Below are 18,995 nucleotides of genomic sequence, written 5' to 3'. Positions count from 1 at the left end.
TGTAATTGTAGAAATTGTGGTTGATACTTTTTATAAAAATGACATGGGAAATATAAAAAGTTGTAAGAAAACTTAAGATATCAAATATGTTTATAAAAGCAATGATAACATATGATGAGTCAAACAGCGGAGCACAGCTCCTTTTGATCAGGTCACAGCTGTCCATCACTATCCATCACTATGGCAACCTTAACCATCATTCTGGCAAGTTTGACTGCGTATGCTCATAATTCAACAAATTGCCTTGTGATGTTCAGTGGTTTTCTTTTGTGCTGGCTGCAGTACAGAGACATGTTAAGGTTAAGACATAAATTAAGTTACACTAGCAATGAGTACATATTGTTCAAAAAATTCTAAGACTAATTCAATATAACTTATCAATAGTGCCAATATTCAACTGATAAACCAATCTCTGATGACAAAAGGCACATATCAAAGATCTTGTTTGATTACAGCACCACCAAAAAACGATTGTAACCTCATCTCTAGACAGTAAACCTCTAAGCTATGTATTAATGGTTAAGACAATCCAATGGGTCATCATGTTTTAACTAAGCCCTTGTGGATAAAGCTCTTCTTTGGCACCCTTCTGTCAAAAACAACACATTTTGTTTACTCAGTACATTTTAAAACATGTTACATTTTCAATTGTCTAACCAGTACAAAAAACAAACCCTGAAAAGGGTCAAGATTCCACCAACACAGAATTACAATAGTTGAAAAGACAGGACCTCTGGTTCACATTGACGTGACGATAGTCAGAGGAGTGCAAAGGATAAAACCATGATGTGCCCAGGGGGCAGAGTCCTAGGTTACCCCACTGCGGGCCTCCCTGTTAGGGCCTGAAAGGGGGACATGAGGCTTAGAGGGTGTGGGCCTCCAAGGCTGACCAGCAGCTGTGAAGAGAGTAAGGGTGGGAACATAGTCTGATAGGAGAGCTCATGTAGGGGGTCAGATGGCCATGGGGTCTCTCCTCATAGGAGTGTAATCCCATACGATGCCATCTTCATGGGGAGGATGGCTGGATGGCAGGAGGACCCGGGTGAGCCAATGACTGAGAAAGAAAACCAACAAAGAAGAAGAAATGAGGTATGGAGTTTCTTACTTCAACATGTCTTCCTACTTCGCTTGCTGCAACATAACCAGAAGGAAAGGATAGCTACAGTAGCTACATCTTGGCTTTTGTAGAAAGAAAATAAAAGGAAACTTCTACTATATACCTTGTCTTCTCCACTCCAAACAGCACCTTCCAGTTGTTTAGTCTGCCGTAGTGGTAGGGATTTTTGAAAACCTAAAGTAGAGAAAAGGATGTAAAGAATCTTTCCTGGTGTGCTTGAATCAAGCCTTATTTTCCAAGCGTTCTCCTGCTAAGGCAAGTTATCAGACTGACTGCCTGATAAGCACGTCTGGATAGGTGAGATCAACTCCAATCAGATAAGGAAATGTCACAGCAATAGAAGTCCAGTCTCCTAAAACAGGCCCCAGCAAACCTCACCTTCCCGCTCTCCTTCAGGCGTTTGGCCTCTTTGCGGTTGATGTGTCTCTCGATGCTGGTCTCTCCATGGGTGATGAGGATGGCATGCCACAGGGTCAGCCCCCCCAGGGCTACTGCCACCGAGCTGCAGGGAGGACACAGTGCAGGTCAATCTCTCATCTCGGAAATGATGATGATGAATTCACGATGTTCTCCCATACACCCTGTCCACCATGTAGAGACTGGTACACAAAATATTCATAATAATAATGTAACCAGGATGATTTTACAATACTGTATTGTTACATTTCCATAAAAAAAAACATCCCTTGAAAGATTAAGCCTTTCAGCACTACAAAATGGCTGACCTGGTTAGCACCCAGACAAAGATGACACACTTGTGAACAAGCCTCTCCCTGAAGCTGTAAGGAGGGGGCGGGGTCTGGTAGTAGCTCTGTGGAGGACAGGAGAATGAGGAGAGCTGTTTTAGAGGTACACATCTTGCAAAGTACAAACACAGATGGTTGAGAAAACAGGGTTGTGATTAAAACCCAGCTACAGCTAGTTAGCACTACAGTACACTACTGGACTACTGCCTATGGCCTATGACCAAGTTTATTGGAGCGCTGCCATTTGACACTTGTTTACTAGTCTACTATGACGGCTTTTCTACCTGACCAATCACTACCTGTGTGTGAAACAGGTTAAGGAGCAGACCAATCCCAGTCACAGTCTCTCCTTTTAGCTCCGCCTCCACACTTCTGTGGCTCTAACGGCAGAGCAGCACAGGATGTTGGTGCAAAGTCAAAGGTTGGGCGACAATATGAACAATATAATATAGACAATATCAATCTCTGTTCAGACCACACAGTTGTATGTAAACCCTTCATTGTTAAAGTTCATCCAGGGGGCAAGAGGATGTTATTTGTAGCTTGGAGGCTTTCTGAGAGACTAACAGTTGAACTGGTTGTGTGTCCAAGGGCTCAAGTTGTTTGCATACCAACAGTCTAGCCACTTGAAGATAAACACTGACTGGAACTGAAATATCAACATAAAAGAACATGCAGTGCTGAGAACTGCTTTAACAATCTCTTGATCTTCACACATCACGATCAGAATGTATGGCCTTTCACTGGCCTATATGAAACTCCTCATGTTGCTCTTTGGAACTGACAGGAGACGAGGCAGATGGAGAGAGAACCTGCATATAGTCCGGACAGGGAATGTCACAGAGAAGTGTCAGACAGACCCTGATCAAATAGTCAAATAACTAAATACCTTGTTTATGTTGAGCATCCAATAACACAGCATTAAGTCAAGAATGTATTTTGATAATGGACCAGCTCTTTTACTGTGCATACAGAAACTTCACCTGTTAAGTTTCTCTCATGTACGTAAAAAAAGGGATTTAAAAAAATCGTTCATTGCTGTTAAATATCCCCACTCACCTCCACGGCATTGTAAGCCTCTATGAACATTTCTTTGCAGCTGACGCTGCAGTACATACAACCCAGTGTCATGTACAGGCAGAAACAGAAGAAGTAGCGATGGTTGAAGTGCCCTACACAGTTGTTTAGCCAGGCTGGGTTCATGGTTAAGGCAACGGCAACACAGAGCATCAGGTCAAGCCATCTCAGTGTGTTAACATGAAAGTGATGAATCTGTGATCTTTACAGTATAAGGATACGGCAGTGGTGGTCCATCTTTAGAACACACCTGTACAATAGAAGAATAAACATCAGCATTTTACCTTTTACCCCCCCACTTAACTACTAAAAAATTTGAAACAAATTGAAATGTTTTGCCCATTACGCTTTGCCCATTAGAATTGAGTATGATCAGAGTTTGGTCCTTACGTGTTGCAGATGCTACAGTGGTGGGTCCTAGCTGGCTTGGGAACGATGCATTTCTTACAGATAGACACTGATGGGATGTCAGTCTTCTCCTAAGAGGCAACACAACAAACCAAGGTGTTAATCTCATACACACAGTCCCCTGTCTCATTGGTATTTCCTTGTACAAATACAATCAAAATGGTCCAAAATGGTCCTCTGATGTGTGAAAAGGTTTTCGAAACAGTTCATTATCAATGAAGGGCACTGGAGCTACAGCAGAACAATCCTGAAGGTAAGATAGCTGGGCTTAGGCTTCTCAAGGAAAACTTTAATCCATCCTGCCTAGGAGTTTATTTCCAGCAGGCATTAGGAAAGGCACCTTAGGAGGGTGTCCTGCAGAGGTGGTGGTGGCCTTGAAGTAGTGGAAGAGGACCATGGTGAGAATCCAGTGGCCGTAGCTCAGGTGCCAGAAAATCCACTGGGGAGGGTAGGTGCTAAGGATGATGGGCAACACAAAGAGGTAGACAATGACCAGGACAGAGCCAGTGAGGAGAATCACCAATGTTACAAATACCTGGAGGAGAGAAACGAGGAGGAGGACAGGAAAAAGGGGAGGGAACGAGGAAAAGATTAGAAAAATTGGGAGTGTCCCGTTTATTCATGATAGAAAAGGTAAAGCTAGTTTGCTAGATAAAGTTTGCTAGATAGATTTTTGGAGGTAGAAAGTACAATCAACTCCAATGTGAATAAATCAAGTCCACTCACCACACCGAACCAGCGAGTGACATGGTCCACTATCCAGTACACAGGCTCAAACACACAGTCCAGGAGGGTGTCAGAGTTGGACAGGCTGTTGAAATATAGTGACTTGAGGAGCAGCTTGAAGTAGCTCCACAGTTCCTGGAGCTTCCTCTTAGGCTTGGAGGCACCGCCGACCCCTCTCCTGGGGCACAGACGGCACCAGCGCAGGAGCAAACGCATGGCCCTGGAGAACTGCCACCTCCAGCTGCTACGCATCCCCCTGCCGCCTTCCACGCACACACAGACACACAGACACACACACCAGAAATTACACACACATGCCGCCAGAAACAGCAGCTCATCATGGCGCAGCTTGATCCCCGTCTCTGGTGATGATGCCATGGTGGTTAGTCTGTCCCTTCAGGAAAGGACACCGTCGACATCTCGAACGGAACTCTAACTGAAGACTTGACTGGCGAGGCGCCCACGCTTTGCCAACCTTAATTTGAACCTGAACCAGATGCCCTGCCCACAATCCCTTAGCCATGCAGCCAGCCCATCTCACCTGTCAAAGGACCCCTGAGCAGAGAACAAAAGCGACCCAGGTTTCCACAAGGCAAAAACTTGGCTTGGAACCAAAGCCTTCAGGAGATGCATCTGCGCACACACACGCATCTTATCAAGCTGCACCATTGGCACCACCCTCGTCATCATGGTGATTGAAAACAGCCCAGGACTGTGTCCAAATGTCCCTCGAAAATAGGACAGGGGCTCTCAGGTAACATCTCCACTCTCTAAAAACATATACCTTCAATAATTCATTAGCCATACAGGTTCTGTGGCCAACCTCTTCTTAGAAATGCAGACGGAAATGCAAAACAAGTAACCTTGTAGGAACGAAAAAGAGGGATGCATTTCTTAGAAGAGGAATATGTGGTTACTTGATCCAGGCATCATTTCATGAAAGTGAGTATTGGTTTCACTGATAAAAATGGGTGCCTTGTTTACGCTCTCCAGAATAGTAGTATCAATTATTAGTGAGAGCAGCTGGGCCTTCACCGTAGTGTGGAAGGATTAGGTGTGGGAATCTTTTGGTACCTCTCGATTCGAATCTTGGGGTCACGATTCGATAAAAAATTTATTCACGATTTTTTATCGAATTTCGATTCAATATATGCTTACATTTGATTCCAGTTTGCTGTTTCTATTTGACTGTGATAGGCAGTTAAGTGTTGAAGAAAAAAATCCCACTGCATCGAAACCTTGAAATGTATAGTTTTTCTTGCAGTTTAGTAAACTCATTGTTATAAAACAAATGCAATTGAATATAAGATGACTGCAACCATTCAACATATGACAGTCTTTTGTTATAAGCAAGGCAGCCCTGAGACAAATGGAATAACTAGTTCGTACAAAAATAAAAAATACATGTACAAGAATAAAAAAAATATTATATATATTATTTTTTTTATCGATTTTTGAAATTTGTGAATCGATGTGAGAGAAGACTGAATCGCGATTCATATGTGAATTTTTTTGTCGATTTTTCCCCTCACCCCTACTAAGCAGGCATTTGGTCAACAGCACTGCCCCCTATGTTACCAACAGGGCAGATACACAGTTACTCACAAAGGATATAATGACAGAAATTAAATAATGTCTACAGGCCATGGCAGTGAGTAATCATTAGCTTTGACAGGCATGATGTGACAGCATATGCCACATAGCCTGACTAGGAGGATGAGAAGCATCCAGTTAAATCAACTGTCTCTCCACCAGTCTCCTTCTGGCTCATGCCAGGTTCACAATAGGTCTATTGTGCTTGTAATGTAAATGAAATCACACTTTAACAAAACAAAAGTCAGTCAGCACTGAATCCATTAGTTGTATTTTCCACTCTTCAAGGTAGAGGCCTGGTATTTTTCTTTTAAGAAGTATAAAACATGTCATTAATATGGCACTGGTGGCAGACCAGAGAAAGAGAGGAGGGTCGCATTGAGAAAATCAGTCTCCATAACAACACTATAAAGCTGCAGTTAATAAGTGATCGTCCCCTGCTGCTCACCAGTGTAATAAGCTTTGCTCTGTCCTCCAGCCATCTCCCCTAAAGACTAAGCTACATCAGCCTTGCAAGTGCCAAGCCCCGGGGCAGTCAAGTCAACACAGTCCTTCAGGGGTGGTTTTCTGTATTCTAACTGGCCCAATCATGCTTGTTGCATGCATGCAATGTTATCATCTTGTGAAGATGCTAGCAACATCAGACATGACAAACAAATCCTACCTAGCTACTAGTCGCTAGGTAGAGCAAAAGGTAGCTAACATAGCCACATTGGCTTTCTAGCTAGCACTACTATAGCTAGTGAGCTATCTGTCATAAAAAATTATGTGACCAATGAGCAGCAAGCTACATACCTTGTAAAACCAAAGGATCCAGTTAAATAAAATGCATGGATACTAAAGTCATTAGAAATACAGGTTCCTCTGCATCCAAGATTTTTTTTGTTGAGCGCGGTTGCCGTAGCTCCAGCCCTGTTCGTGCTACTGCTTGCCTTTGACAGATGAGCGTTGCATTCTGGGACATGTAGTTTTTCCTCTGTACTGAAATATCTCCTTATCTAATTCTGATCATCTCTTCATTATCTCAATGTACAATACGTTGTTGTCTCTCTTTTACAGTATCTGTCTGAAAGTTGAAAGTTAAACAGGCCAACATATAATAGAAAAATCACCTTTCCCCAAAGTTGGAACCCAATCCCGGAAGTTTACCCGACCAGGAGTCGTCATATGACTGAATAAAAATGGCTGCGGTTCAGTGGTATGTACATATTTTCTCATTATACATCTGGAAATGTAGTGTTAAAATCTATTTAGCATGGAGTTCATTGGTATAAACGTATCACTATGTACATGTAATCGAAATTGATGTAACATGGGAATTCACCCCGTTGCAAACGACGTTTTACTGGGCTGCTATGAAACGTAAATATAGTGTGTCGTGAATTGTTGTCATAATATACTGTGGTTACAGCAGTTTTGTTTTTTCTACGTTAGGCATTCTCGTAGCCGCAAATATGACGCCGAGCTACAGAGCTGTCGTCTGGAGGTCTTGCCTGTGGAGTTCGGCGACTATCATCCCCTCAAGCCCATTACAGTGAGTACACAGCACCATGTCAATCTACCTTCCTTTTGGAAATTGCTTAGGCCTACCTACGATTATTATCAATGAATAATTTCCAGATAAAACGGACACTGCAGTCAACAGCTCAGTCTTTGCTCCCCACTCAGGTGACAGACTCAGGGAAGTCACGTCGTGGGGGGCGTAAAGGCAGCACATCCTCCTCTTCCTCGTCCTCCAGCTCTGTGGCCCTGGATCCATTGAGCTCCATGTTGGACGGAACAGACCCCCTGTCCATGTTTGCAGCTGCCAGTGAGACCCCCACCCTGTCACACAGCAGTTCCACTGGAGTGAGTATACTGGCCTGGAAGGGCAGGGAGGCAAAGGCTGATAAAGACTGGTTGATCAGTTGAGGCAGACAGACAGTTAAATACACCGCTGAGCAGGTTAATACACATAAAGACAGCTAGCCTGTACACATTTGTTATGGTTCATAGGTCCTTAGCCATTCATGATGAAAAGAACATAATCACTTTGTATTGCTCTTCAACCTCGCTTTCTGTCTCTTATTAAGGATTTGGGGAGAAAGAGGAGGGAGAAGGAACAAGAGGAAGATGTGGGCGTAAACTTTGAGCCCTGGTCATCCAAACGTGGAGAGATACTGGCCAGGTTTACCACCAATGAGAAGCTCTCCATTGTGAGTCTGTCTAGATTTTACATGGGTTAGTACACCTTATAGAGAACAAGATACGTGGAAATCCATCTCTGGGATGAAAACATAACAATGGGAACATGCTTTCTTCTTTTCTTGCAGAATCTATTCATGGGCTCTGACAAAGGTGAGGCCACGAACTGACGTCACATAACCCACTCCATAACTTCATTTGAAAGAGGTTTTCCTGCATTTAAGGCTCTCTGATGGAGCCTACTTGTAGCCATAATCCATCTTCTGGCGTCCTTGTCTTGGTTCCCAGGTAAGGCTCCTAGTCCCGGCTCCTCCGCCGTCTCAGAGAAGGTGCGCACCCGTCTTGAGGAGCTGGATGACTTGGAAGAAGTGAGTTGGAGGAAGGGTTGAACGTGGTAAACATAGGGCAGACAGAGAGATGAGAGGCGTCAGAGTTGAATGTGTGTGTTTTTCTTTCAGGGCTCCCAGAGGGAGCTTCTGAACCTGTCCCAGCAGGACTATGTCAACCGCATCGAAGAACTCAACCAGAACCTGAAGGAGGCTTGGTCCTCAGACCAGAAGGTCAAGGCCCTGAAGATTGTTATCCAGGTGTGAATCGCACCTAAAGTTTTGTAAAATGTTCAGCTATTCTGACATATGTTAAGCCAAGTTAAGATGTATTGTTTCTTCTGGATCCTCTTCTGTGTGTGTTCCAAAACAGTAAACTTTATTAGATGTTAATACTCATTCTGTAGTACATTGTCAACCCTATGCCAATGCCATTTATTCCCAGTGCTCCAAGCTGCTTTCGGACACATCAGTCATCCAGTTTTACCCCAGCAAGTTTGTCCTCATTACTGACATCCTGGACACATTTGGTGAGAACTCACACCTCCCTTCAGTTCATTTGTCAAAGCAGGGAGTTTGATAGAAACATATTAGTGCATTACTGTCCATTGTATCATAACTAAGTTATGTTTGCTGATTGTCATCAAACAGAGATTGACTAAATGTTAATTCTCTGTTGCAGGGAAGCTGGTGTATGACAGAATCTGGTCAATGTGCTCTGACCCTCGACCCCTGTCAGGTTTGACCCACCAGCCATCTTTTCCGTCTCTTTTTAGGTTTGTCTTTTGTAGCCCTGACTCTCTTGCTCCATCTAATACATCTACTCATCCTACCCTGTACTTTTCAGACGCTTTCACTGCTGATGAAGTGAACGACACTGCCAAGGAGACCTGTCTCAACTGGTTCTTCAAGATTGCCTCCATTAGGGAACTCATCCCTCGACTGTATCCTGTAAAATGCTGAATTCCACCGTCCACACACACAAGTCCTATTCATAAACTTTTACTAAATTGAATGTACTAGTTGAATCCTTGACTGTGCTTGAACAGATATGTTGAGGCGGCCATCTTAAAATGTAACCGTTTCCTGACCAAATCGTGAGTTGGTCACCTACCTTTACCTGATGATGTTTAAAAAAAATATATAAATCCTAGGCATATTCTTTCTACTAAAGAGTTGTTTTAACGTGAATTTGCTTTTTCACTCTCTCTTGACTTCTTCCTTCTAACTCTCCCTCTTTCTCCTCAGGGGTATCCAAGAGACGCTTCCTCGTCTCACAGCCATGATCCGGGGCATAGGAGACCCCCTTGTGGCCGTCTATGCTAGGGCCTACCTCTGCAGGGTAAGACAGGGTGTGTCCCAATACCCACACTACCATACTATACACCATGTAGTATTTACCAAGCTGAAAAGTATGGTTGTAAGGGTATTGGGATGCATTGAAAGACTGGTCTCTCCATCTCCTTCGAGAATGAGAGTAATGCGGTAATTTAGTTTATGTCCAGACTCCATTACATATTCCATATTCTGCTCATTCTGACCAGCCCCATGCCTGTGTGTGGTCAGGTGGGGATGGAAGTGGCACCTCACCTGAGGGACAGCCTGAACAAGAACTTCTTTGATCTCCTGGAAACCTTCCGTCAGATCCACGGGGACAGTGTTCAGAACCAGTTGGTTCTGCAGAGGGTGGAGGTCCCTGTCTACCTCACCCTCTACTCACCTGCTATCAACTGGATCCTCCAGTGTGTTGCCTACAAGGCCCCAGAGGTACACACACACACACACTAACACATGATGCAACTGCTCCATGCTGCTCGTCCTCCTAACTAGCTGCTGTGTTTCAGGCTTTGCTGACTGAGATGATGGAGAGGTGCAAGAAGCTGGGAAACAAGTGAGTTTCAGATGATGTCCTGGGACCTGGGTGGCCAAGTGTGAGGAGACTAGGGTAGAGGATAGGAATGTTACCGGAATAGCGTAATAGTAAGGGGTTTCCATGTCCGATCCATATCTTTATTGTTCACAGTGCCTTGCTTCTGAACTCGGTGATGTGGGCGTTCAGGGCGGAGTTTGTGGCGACAAGGGCAACAGACTTCATCGGCATGATCAAAGAATGTGACGAGGCGGGTTTCCCCAAGGTCAGTGACATCGCTGTTACGATGCAGGCACAGGGTCCAACACATACTTTGGGTTAGAATCGAAATAAGGTAAGCCACATGTATCTGCAAGCCACATTCTATCTTCTTGTTTCTCCTCTCTCTTTTTCTTTTTCTCTTTCCATTTCCCTCTCCTCACCATCCCTCCATCCTCTGTGTCCCACAGCACCTGTTGTTTGGCTCGTTGGGTCGAAGTCTTGCCTGTGCCGACCCTTCGGAGCCTGAGAGACTGCCCATCCTCAACGAGGCCTGGAAGGTCATCACTAAAGTCCGCAGTCCCCAGGTACACTGTTTCACAGAATTCTACAATACTGTGCAAATGAAAGATTTATTTTGAGTGAAGACCATCCATACGTGGTTTTCATGTGTCTCCTCTTCTCGCCTTTCAGGACTACATAAACTGTGCCGAGATCTGGGTGGAGTTTACCTGTCGTAACTTTACTGTGAGTGGAATCCAAGATTGAGAGCAGAAGAGTCAGACTTCATAATATGTACTCATAATATAATAACAGCCAATACTCCTTCTGTCCCTAGAAACGTGAGGTCAACACAGTTCTCTCTGACATCATCAGACACATGACCCCAGACCGTGCTTTCGAAGATGCCTATTCACAGGTAAACACTGTACCTAAAGTGTGGCCCATTGATTGATAAGAATGGTTGATGATGAGCTGACCAATCATACATGTTTGTGTGAGTTCACAGTTGCAGTCTGTGATCAGGAAGATCCTCACCTACTTCACGGACTTCTCAGTACTCTTCTCCATGGTAAGATATCATGAAAAACTTGAAGTTCTACATATTATTTTTGTAGCTTTGCTCTAACTTGTCTGGTTCCTGTATTCTCTGTTGACCTAAATAATCAGACATGATACTGTTGTGACTTTGTTTTGTTTGTTTACTTCCTGTTTACCTGCTGTTTCCTTCAGGAGCGTTTCCTGCCTTTCTTAGACATGTTCCAGAAGGACAGCGTCAGGGTGGAGGTCTGCAGGTCCATCATGGAGGTCTTCATCAAGTATGTGCAGACCCACCTAACACTAAAGCACAGCAGATCCAACCACTTACAAGTACTATAGACTCATTAGACAAAGTCATGTAGTGTGTAGGTATATGATCTGATCTAGGCCTTGGGCCACACCTCATGTTCCCGAGTGTTTCTGCACGGCAACACCATATGTGATTGGTGTCTCTGTCCAATCAGACACCAGTTGGAGCCCACCAGAGACCCGGTCATCCTCAACGCTCTGTTGCACGTCTGCAAGACCATGCACGACTCGGTCAAGTAGGTCCAGCCGTGTGTATGTGTCTGCGTCTGTCTGTGTGTGTTTGTGTTATCAATTACCAAGTAACTGTCTCTGTCCCTCAGTGCTCTGACTCTGGAAGATGAGAAGAGATCCCTGGCACTGCTGATCAATGGTTTCATCCGCATGGTGAGTCTCTCTGATCTCTCTGCTGCCTGTGGTCGGGACACGCACTACTCTGTTACTTTTTCCATTTTTACCGCCATTCCTGTTAAGTTTACAAATGACGCTTTCCAATCTGTCTCTTTCTTTCCCCAGGTGTCGTTTGGTCGGGACTTTGAGCAGCAGTTGAGTTTCTGTGTGGAGGCCAGAGCTACCTTCTGCAACCTGGAGCCGGTCCTGGTGCAGCTCATACATGTGAGGACTGCAGACCTGTGTGTTTGTGTAACCAAGTTACTGTACTGACATCAAGCTAAATGTGTGTGTGTGTGTGTTTTATTCTCAGACGGTTAACCAGTTGGCCATGGAGACCAGGCGTGTGATGAGGGGGAACCACTCCCGCAAGACAGCTGCCTTTGTCAGGGTCAGACTCTCGGCTACATCCCTACCATAACTGACAACTTTATGGTCTCCTCAAAAAGTCCTGGACCATGTGTGTAACTGAAGCATGTTCTTCCTTCCTTCCTTCTCGCTCTCTCTTGTCTTTTTCCCTCTCTTTCTGTCAGGCATGTGCTGCCTACAGTTTTATCACCATTCCATCCCTAACCAGCATCTTTAGTCGTCTCAACCTTTACCTGCTGTCAGGACAGGTGGCTCTGGCCAACCAGTGTTTTTCCCAGGGTGAGTTGATTGGGCTGAGCATGCGACTGAATTATATGGTGTCTTCTCCCTTCGGCACGCCTTATCTTAATCCCTCTCTCAATCACTCACTCTGTGTTTCTCTCACTCTCCCTCTCATCCTTTCGGTCTTCCTTCTTTCTTTTCTTATGTCTCTCAGCCGACGCGTTCCTGAAAGCGGCGGTGAGCGTGCTTCCTGATGTTCCGCGCAGCATCAGCATCGAGGGCAAGCAGCGCTCCTCCGAGAGCTTCCTGCTCGACTTCATCAACAACTTCCTGTCCGCGCTCCTCGTCGTCCCGGTAACCCAGCAGGGTCCCTCGTCTCATCATCTTAGTGACACATCATGTTAATAGAGAGAGACATTGTAACTGAGAATATCAAACAACAGTTGTGTGTTTGTGTGAGTAGGACCACCCAGAGCAGGGGGTGTTATATCTGGTGCGAGGTCTGTTGAACATGGTACAGGACTACACTTGGGAGGACAGCGGTGATGCTAAGATCCGTGTCTACATCAGTGCTCTGCCCCTGCTGGCGGCTATGAGCCAGGAGAGCTACCTCTACTCTATCCCAAAAGGTATCACACACACACACAACACACACACAATCACACAGGGAGGTCACTGTTTTTTGAGTTAACACCTACCTTGTCTCTGTCTCAGTTGACTCTAATGAGACCCTGTACGGAGGAGACCCCAAGTTTGTGGCTGAGATCAACAAGCTGTGTGAGACTCTGATTGGCCAGGTGCTGGACCACCTGAAGACCCTGGGGAGAGAGGAGGTAGGAATGCCGCTCTCAGAAAGACTGTGCCTGAACCATCTCTTACTGTTTATACTCCTCTATTTATCTTTCTGTATGTCTGCTCTTCACTTATTTTATCCTATTTTATCCCCCCCCCCCCCCCTCCCTCCTGTGGTGACTCCGTCCAGGGTGTTCGTCGTCAGGGCAGCCTGGCCTTCTCCCTATTCGGCTGCCTGCTGGCCCATGGAGACCTGAGGAACAACAAGCTCAACCAGCTGGCTGTTAACCTCTGGAACCTCAGCCACAAGCATGGCCACTGTGACACACGCACCTCCGTAAGACACGCGCGTATACTCAGAGAAAGCCTTGTCTTTAACAAACACATGAACGGGCTTCTTGGTTCTACAGTTGGCGTCATCCGTGTACTGTTTCTACTGTAGCTTGTTCCGGCTCTGCTGGTTTGGCAGACGACGTTGTTTCCACGATTCTTCTTGATTTTGCTTTGTGTGTGTGTGTGTGTGTGTGTGTTTGGGGCAGGTGCGGACTCTGGAGTTCATCAAGCACCAGGGCCAGCAGCTAGATATGGCCCACATCTCGGACATGGTCCAGAGACTCACCCTGCAGACACGCACCTGAACGACCGGGAACTTGAGCACAGGAGGGCGGTGTTTCCCGGCATGCCTTTCCTACATTAGAACCTGGGTTTCTAGAGGCCCGATGACCTTCAGCTGCATCCATCCCCACTGACGGTTCACAGAAACTTTTTAGCACAGCGATTGTACCTGCTATATTGTCATTGTATTTGAAGATATACTAGCCTTCTAAATATTTGCTGATTCATATCGTGCCATTAAGTTTCTTTGTATTTCAGTGTTATAACAGTGTTCTTGTTCATTTATTTGTATGAATTGATGTATCTTCATGCTGCACTAACATTTTCTAAATTATCAAGTCTGGATGTAAATCAGTAAAACAAATGAAATGTGATTATTCTGGGCAGATGTTTTAGTTGTGGTGCATCCTCCACTGTGTCCAGCAGAGGGGCTGAATGAGCCAACATGGAGGCAGAAGACATTTCATTAGTTGTGTTTATTTACTCAAGTAGTGATATTTCAAAGGCAAACAACCCCCATTTGCATTCACATGAAATTATCAAAAACAAAATGGTATGATTGATCAACATGCTGGCTTGGTTAGCCAGAGCCTAGGTCTAATAGCCTTTGGTCAGACTTGTATGCCAACTCTGTTCTTAGACATTTTGCACACCCAACATACACACACACACAGCTCACATACAGTAAGGACTTGTACATTCAGGGCTCATTAATGATGTCAGGCTACCTGTCTTGTCTGGTGGTAAGCTAGTGCATTGAACCAATGCTTGTAGTTGTAAGATATTACAATGATACCCTAATCTTGACATGGACGTCACATGGTTGTCATGTCACAAAATCTCCACACAATGTAAGATGTTTATTGGGAGATTCACTCAACTTCTAAAGCAATTTTATTTTCAAGACAGACCAACACAAATGTGGAAAACCTGTATTCGTCACACAACACAATTGTCCCCCTCGTCAATGTGAATCCATGAGGTTATGACTTCTGAAAACTCAACACTGAGATATAAGCAGGATACTGTCTGAAGACAGACTTGAAGAATACAATGTTTTGCAAAACAATTCTACTGTATGTTTGAATAAAGGAATATACATGAAATCAAAGCAGGTATAATGAACAACCCTCCTGGGATAATTTCATACAAAATTGTTATACAACAGGGATGATTTTATTGAGTTAAATTTGTTCTTTCTGGATTTAACTGACTAACATTTGGATCAAAAACAATAGAGCAGTCAACTGCTTTAAACCAAGTGAAAATTTAATGTTAAGGGAGTAGAAGGCATCCTCTGTAAAAGACAAACAGACTTGCATTCACATGAGCATGCCTTTGACATTCGTGATCACATTCTCGCACACACACACACACCATACACTCCTACGCACACAGGGTATACGATCTGAACATGCCTGGTTTGTATACATATTCACTTGTGTCGATCTTAACAAACATGTAGTCAGTCTCCCATGTGGTAACAGATGTGAAGTGATCAGTCCGGTTTCTCAGGACTTCCTACAGGACGTGAACTGCTGTGAACACGACAGCGTCCTGGATGCAGCTCAGTTCTACACAAGCTGACAGCTGTATAATAGATAATGAAGTCTCTCCACAGACTCTCGACCATGCACTTCATCCCATCGTCTTAGCACAATGATTATTGTTATTGAACATTTACATGAACACAACAAGTTAATAATAACTCTGTAATACAAACTTCCACCAGCGCCCATGGTGGTTACCATGGTTGCCACAGAGACATAGACAGCCTTCACTACAAGAATCAAAAGGGCAGGGTTACTGAGTACATTAATAACAGAAATGATGAATATGGAGCCATTGTGTCTCTTGTCCATGTAAATGAAAGAAACTAACAAAGCCCCAAAAGGAAAGAGGAGAAAGATGGAGGGATAGCAGCTGCCACATACCCCTACACTGAAAATGTCAACAAAAAAAACTAAAAGAAACAAAACAATGAAAACAAAAAATATAATATTATAATACTAGCTCAAAACGGAAATAGAAGAGTTTTCAATTTGGCGCAGTCCAGGCAGTACTGGGAGGAGGGAAGGTTTGGGCAGCTGAATGTTCTGTTTGTGATGGGATGGTTGGGCCATCTGGAATTTGGGGTTGAGTGTTGAGGGACGAGGAACCTGCACGCCTTTGTAACACCTCCGGGAAGAGGCGGGGTGGGGGCAGAGGGGGTTCAGCCTGCCTCTGATGCTCTCAGTCCAGCTCGATAGGGCTGCTGTCCTCTTGTGCTTCCTCCCCCTCCTCGTCTTCACCTGATCCCATCAGGCTGTTTAGCAGGTTACCTGGCAGACAGGCCAAGGGAGAGACCGAGTTCACACACATCTTTACCAGTTTATCCAGATCCCAACAAGCCACCGCTAACTATTTATTGAGAGTTGACTTATTCAGATGTTTTTTGATGGTCGACAGAAGAAAAAAAAAGAAGCAAAATCAGTCAACCAACCAAATCCTAAAAGCACTCACCTAGCAGCCCACCATATGACGAGGACTGTTTTGGCGGCACCCCAAAGAAGACCTGTCCTATTCTGTCGAGATACTAGTGCAGCGGCCAATACAATGGCAAAGGGAAACAAAAACAAAAAGGACAGTTAACAAAGTGGGTAATCCACCAGCCCCTGCTACTGAGACAGGCCATGACCGACAGCAGACTCTCCCGCTAACTCACCTCATTATACATAGGGTCCCTCTTCAGGGAGGGCTGGTACTGCTCACACAGCACTGTGAACACTGTTAACTTCCCTCTGTACGGGGCAACACAACACCACAGAAGAAGAGTTAGGAGGACAAAGGACACCATACTTTCACCACCACTACCCACACGAGACAGAGATTCTTGGAGGACCAGTTTGTTATTTCAGACGGCGGGCATAGCAGATGAACAGAGGTAAATGTATGTGGGGTTGAGGAAGAAATATTGAGGCCAGTCTTACCCGTCCACTGCCAACAGGAGGAACCAGATGAAGTTGAGCAGAGGCTGGACAAAGGGAGGGCCTTTCTCTATAGACGGGTGTTTCTGTGTGTATGTAGTGAACACCACAGATGCACTGTTCTTGTTCTTTAGACAGAGGAACCTGTAAGGAAGGACGAACGGATAGACAGGCAAAGCCTGTTAGCAAGCAGAAGAGCACAACAGATCGTGCTGGCTGGTTATAAGGACTGTCTTGCTTGCTGCTGACAGACAGACAGACTTACTGTAGGACGGCCTGCGCCACAAACATGTCCACCTCGCTCCGGAAGCCCCGGGATGAAGAGTACTCCACCAGCATCTTGGCACAGCCCTCCCCATCAGACGAGTGGAGGAAGTGGTAGCGAGACTCACTGTAGTTTTGCTCTGGAAACATGAAAACATGGTCTTTGGTAGAACATTGTTAAGAAGCCTTAGCTTACAGCTAATGACAACCCACCCCAGTCCTACACCAGTGCATGCTTTAGTCTTGCCAAACTTACTCTTACAACAACACATTATGCCATTCCTAATTCTCTGTAGTCACCAAATTATTGTGTATCGTATCTGATATATTTATGTCTGAATCAGGTGACTCATTGCTGGTCCATACCCTTCCACAGAGTGACAGCCAGGAGCTGGTGTAGTTTTGGATGCCCCAGCTTTCCAGAGCCTCCTGTCGACCATTTGAGGGCACGGGACACAAATGCTACTCGCTCTGGGGAGTTAGGATCCATCAAGCTGAACAGCTTTGCCAGATGCTCTGAAACAAGACACAATAATAAAGATGAAAACACAGCCAACAACAGAATGCAACCACATATTGGTCCCCATTTCCTCTATCAGTTAACATAAACCATGTGGTGCAACTCACCTAAATCTTCATCCTCTACCTTAGCCTCAGATTTCTCCAGAGACTCTAGTACCAACATGGACAGGTCTGCTGCACTGTTTTGCTGTGAGTGAGACACCTCTTATAAAGTTGCATATTTACATCAAAACCTGCAATGCATTATCGGTCTGCTTTCTTTCTACAATAGTAATTCTTAATATGTTATCTGACTGAATTTGCTACTGGTAAGCTAATTATCATATTAAACTTGAGCAATTATTTGGCAAAACTAGGCCGAATTTAAATACCTGGTTATAGCTGAAGAAGAGCAAGGCGCCATTGTACATCAACTCCCGTGCTTCTGCATGTTTGGTCTGTGACACATACCTGTTTGCAAACACATAACATGTCACTGACACGCTACTTGATCAAATCATGTGGTAAGCTAGGCAACTATCTAGTTAGTTGTAACTAGATTAAGGAAATATCCCTTAACGAATATACTACTGTAAATACGATAGTCAGTACCTATGACAATTTTCAAATGTAGCTTAATGCTAGCACTCACATTAACTGTCCCAACGATGGCTATCAGCTACAAAGCCATAATGTACTAGGTAATGACTATGCACAGGCCGGGCCACTGGACTGGCAATCCTGCTACCAGCTTTCTAGGCTGAGCTTGCTAGCTAATTACGATAAACACAAAGGTTACCAGCCAGGTTGTCATAAACTGGGGTTGGCTAAAATTGGCTGGCCACATATTCAACATCACGGACATAATTGCCTAAAGAATATCGTTGTGTTTAGATCGCTACGAGCTAGCTTGACAGCTAGCTTTTAAGTAGAGCTAGCAGGCTAGCTCAAACGTCGATGCCTAGCATTCTCCGGTGACTTTGAGTCATTGACATGCAGACTGCCCAAACAAATTGCAGAACATGTCCAAGAGGGTGGGGCAATACCATGAGTCTACCAATCACAGGCAATTGTGTTGACAAGCAGAATGATCTGGAACAGGCAGGCCCTAAAGCCAACTGAGACATTAAACGGGCTAACCACAGCAAATTGACAAAACTTACCTAAAAAATAAGGTCCTATACATTTGATGTGCCTCATAGTAATCCCCCTTTTCTACACTGGCTCGCAGTTTCCCTTCAACTCTCTGCACACCACCACGATTCCTTGCGCTGGAGCACTTCAGAGCCTCCTGCTCCGACATCATTGTTTGTTCCCAGCAGCAGCTCTCGGCCCAACCAAACGTTGACAGGATAGGAAACGAATGTGCTGAAATTGATTTGGCATATTCAGCTTGCCGTAGTTAGTTGTGGTTACCATGGTGTCACGTTGTTACCTCTGTGGCCAAAATAATTTATTTCATACCTAAACTATGCCTCCCATTATACTTTTGCCATCTATCCC

At 44.7% G+C, this 18,995-nt stretch overlaps 3 protein-coding genes across 4 annotated transcripts; 1 reads left to right on the top strand and 2 right to left on the bottom strand.

The window, feature by feature from the left end:
- Window positions 1–72: 72 nt before the first annotated feature.
- On the bottom strand, window positions 73–6,596 carry zdhhc16b (zinc finger DHHC-type palmitoyltransferase 16b). The gene is made up of 10 exons (XM_067244503.1): window positions 6,463–6,596; window positions 4,075–4,337; window positions 3,689–3,883; window positions 3,331–3,419; window positions 3,162–3,190; window positions 2,923–3,056; window positions 1,843–1,928; window positions 1,496–1,619; window positions 1,221–1,291; window positions 73–1,054 (listed from the first exon to the last, which is right to left on the bottom strand). Exons 2-10 carry the CDS (start codon window positions 4,324–4,326, stop codon window positions 952–954), a joined length of 1,083 nt encoding a protein of 360 aa, XP_067100604.1. The 5' UTR covers window positions 4,327–4,337; window positions 6,463–6,596; the 3' UTR covers window positions 73–951.
- Window positions 6,597–6,832: 236 nt separating this feature from the next.
- vps35l (VPS35 endosomal protein sorting factor like) lies at window positions 6,833–14,872 on the top strand. Of its 2 annotated transcripts, XM_067244458.1 has the most exons (30): window positions 6,833–6,865; window positions 7,102–7,201; window positions 7,336–7,515; window positions 7,740–7,862; window positions 7,980–8,004; window positions 8,140–8,219; window positions 8,310–8,438; window positions 8,623–8,707; window positions 8,860–8,916; window positions 9,025–9,121; window positions 9,227–9,274; window positions 9,426–9,519; window positions 9,744–9,944; window positions 10,022–10,068; window positions 10,201–10,312; window positions 10,497–10,613; window positions 10,720–10,773; window positions 10,865–10,945; window positions 11,036–11,098; window positions 11,260–11,345; window positions 11,532–11,612; window positions 11,697–11,760; window positions 11,890–11,988; window positions 12,077–12,154; window positions 12,297–12,411; window positions 12,569–12,708; window positions 12,818–12,983; window positions 13,069–13,187; window positions 13,337–13,483; window positions 13,686–14,872. In XM_067244458.1, exons 1-30 carry the CDS (start codon window positions 6,849–6,851, stop codon window positions 13,782–13,784), a joined length of 2,904 nt encoding a protein of 967 aa, XP_067100559.1. In that variant the 5' UTR covers window positions 6,833–6,848; the 3' UTR covers window positions 13,785–14,872. The 2 variants fall into 2 exon arrangements, with proteins under 2 accessions (XP_067100559.1, XP_067100557.1); XM_067244456.1 differs by having other exon boundaries at window positions 8,860–9,121.
- Window positions 14,219–18,819, bottom strand: get4 (guided entry of tail-anchored proteins factor 4). Its single transcript, XM_067244459.1, has 9 exons — window positions 18,656–18,819; window positions 17,885–17,963; window positions 17,619–17,700; window positions 17,358–17,507; window positions 16,993–17,131; window positions 16,731–16,871; window positions 16,466–16,541; window positions 16,264–16,336; window positions 14,219–16,082 (listed from the first exon to the last, which is right to left on the bottom strand). Exons 1-9 carry the CDS (start codon window positions 18,796–18,798, stop codon window positions 15,994–15,996), a joined length of 972 nt encoding a protein of 323 aa, XP_067100560.1. The 5' UTR covers window positions 18,799–18,819; the 3' UTR covers window positions 14,219–15,993.
- Window positions 18,820–18,995: the final 176 nt, after the last annotated feature.

This window comes from Osmerus mordax, chromosome 10 (genome assembly GCF_038355195.1).
Source record: "Osmerus mordax isolate fOsmMor3 chromosome 10, fOsmMor3.pri, whole genome shotgun sequence".
In the NCBI taxonomy this organism is placed as follows: domain Eukaryota; kingdom Metazoa; phylum Chordata; class Actinopteri; order Osmeriformes; family Osmeridae; genus Osmerus; species Osmerus mordax.
The sequence above is the reverse complement of the archived record's forward strand: the minus strand, read 5'-3'. Positions and strand labels throughout refer to the sequence as shown.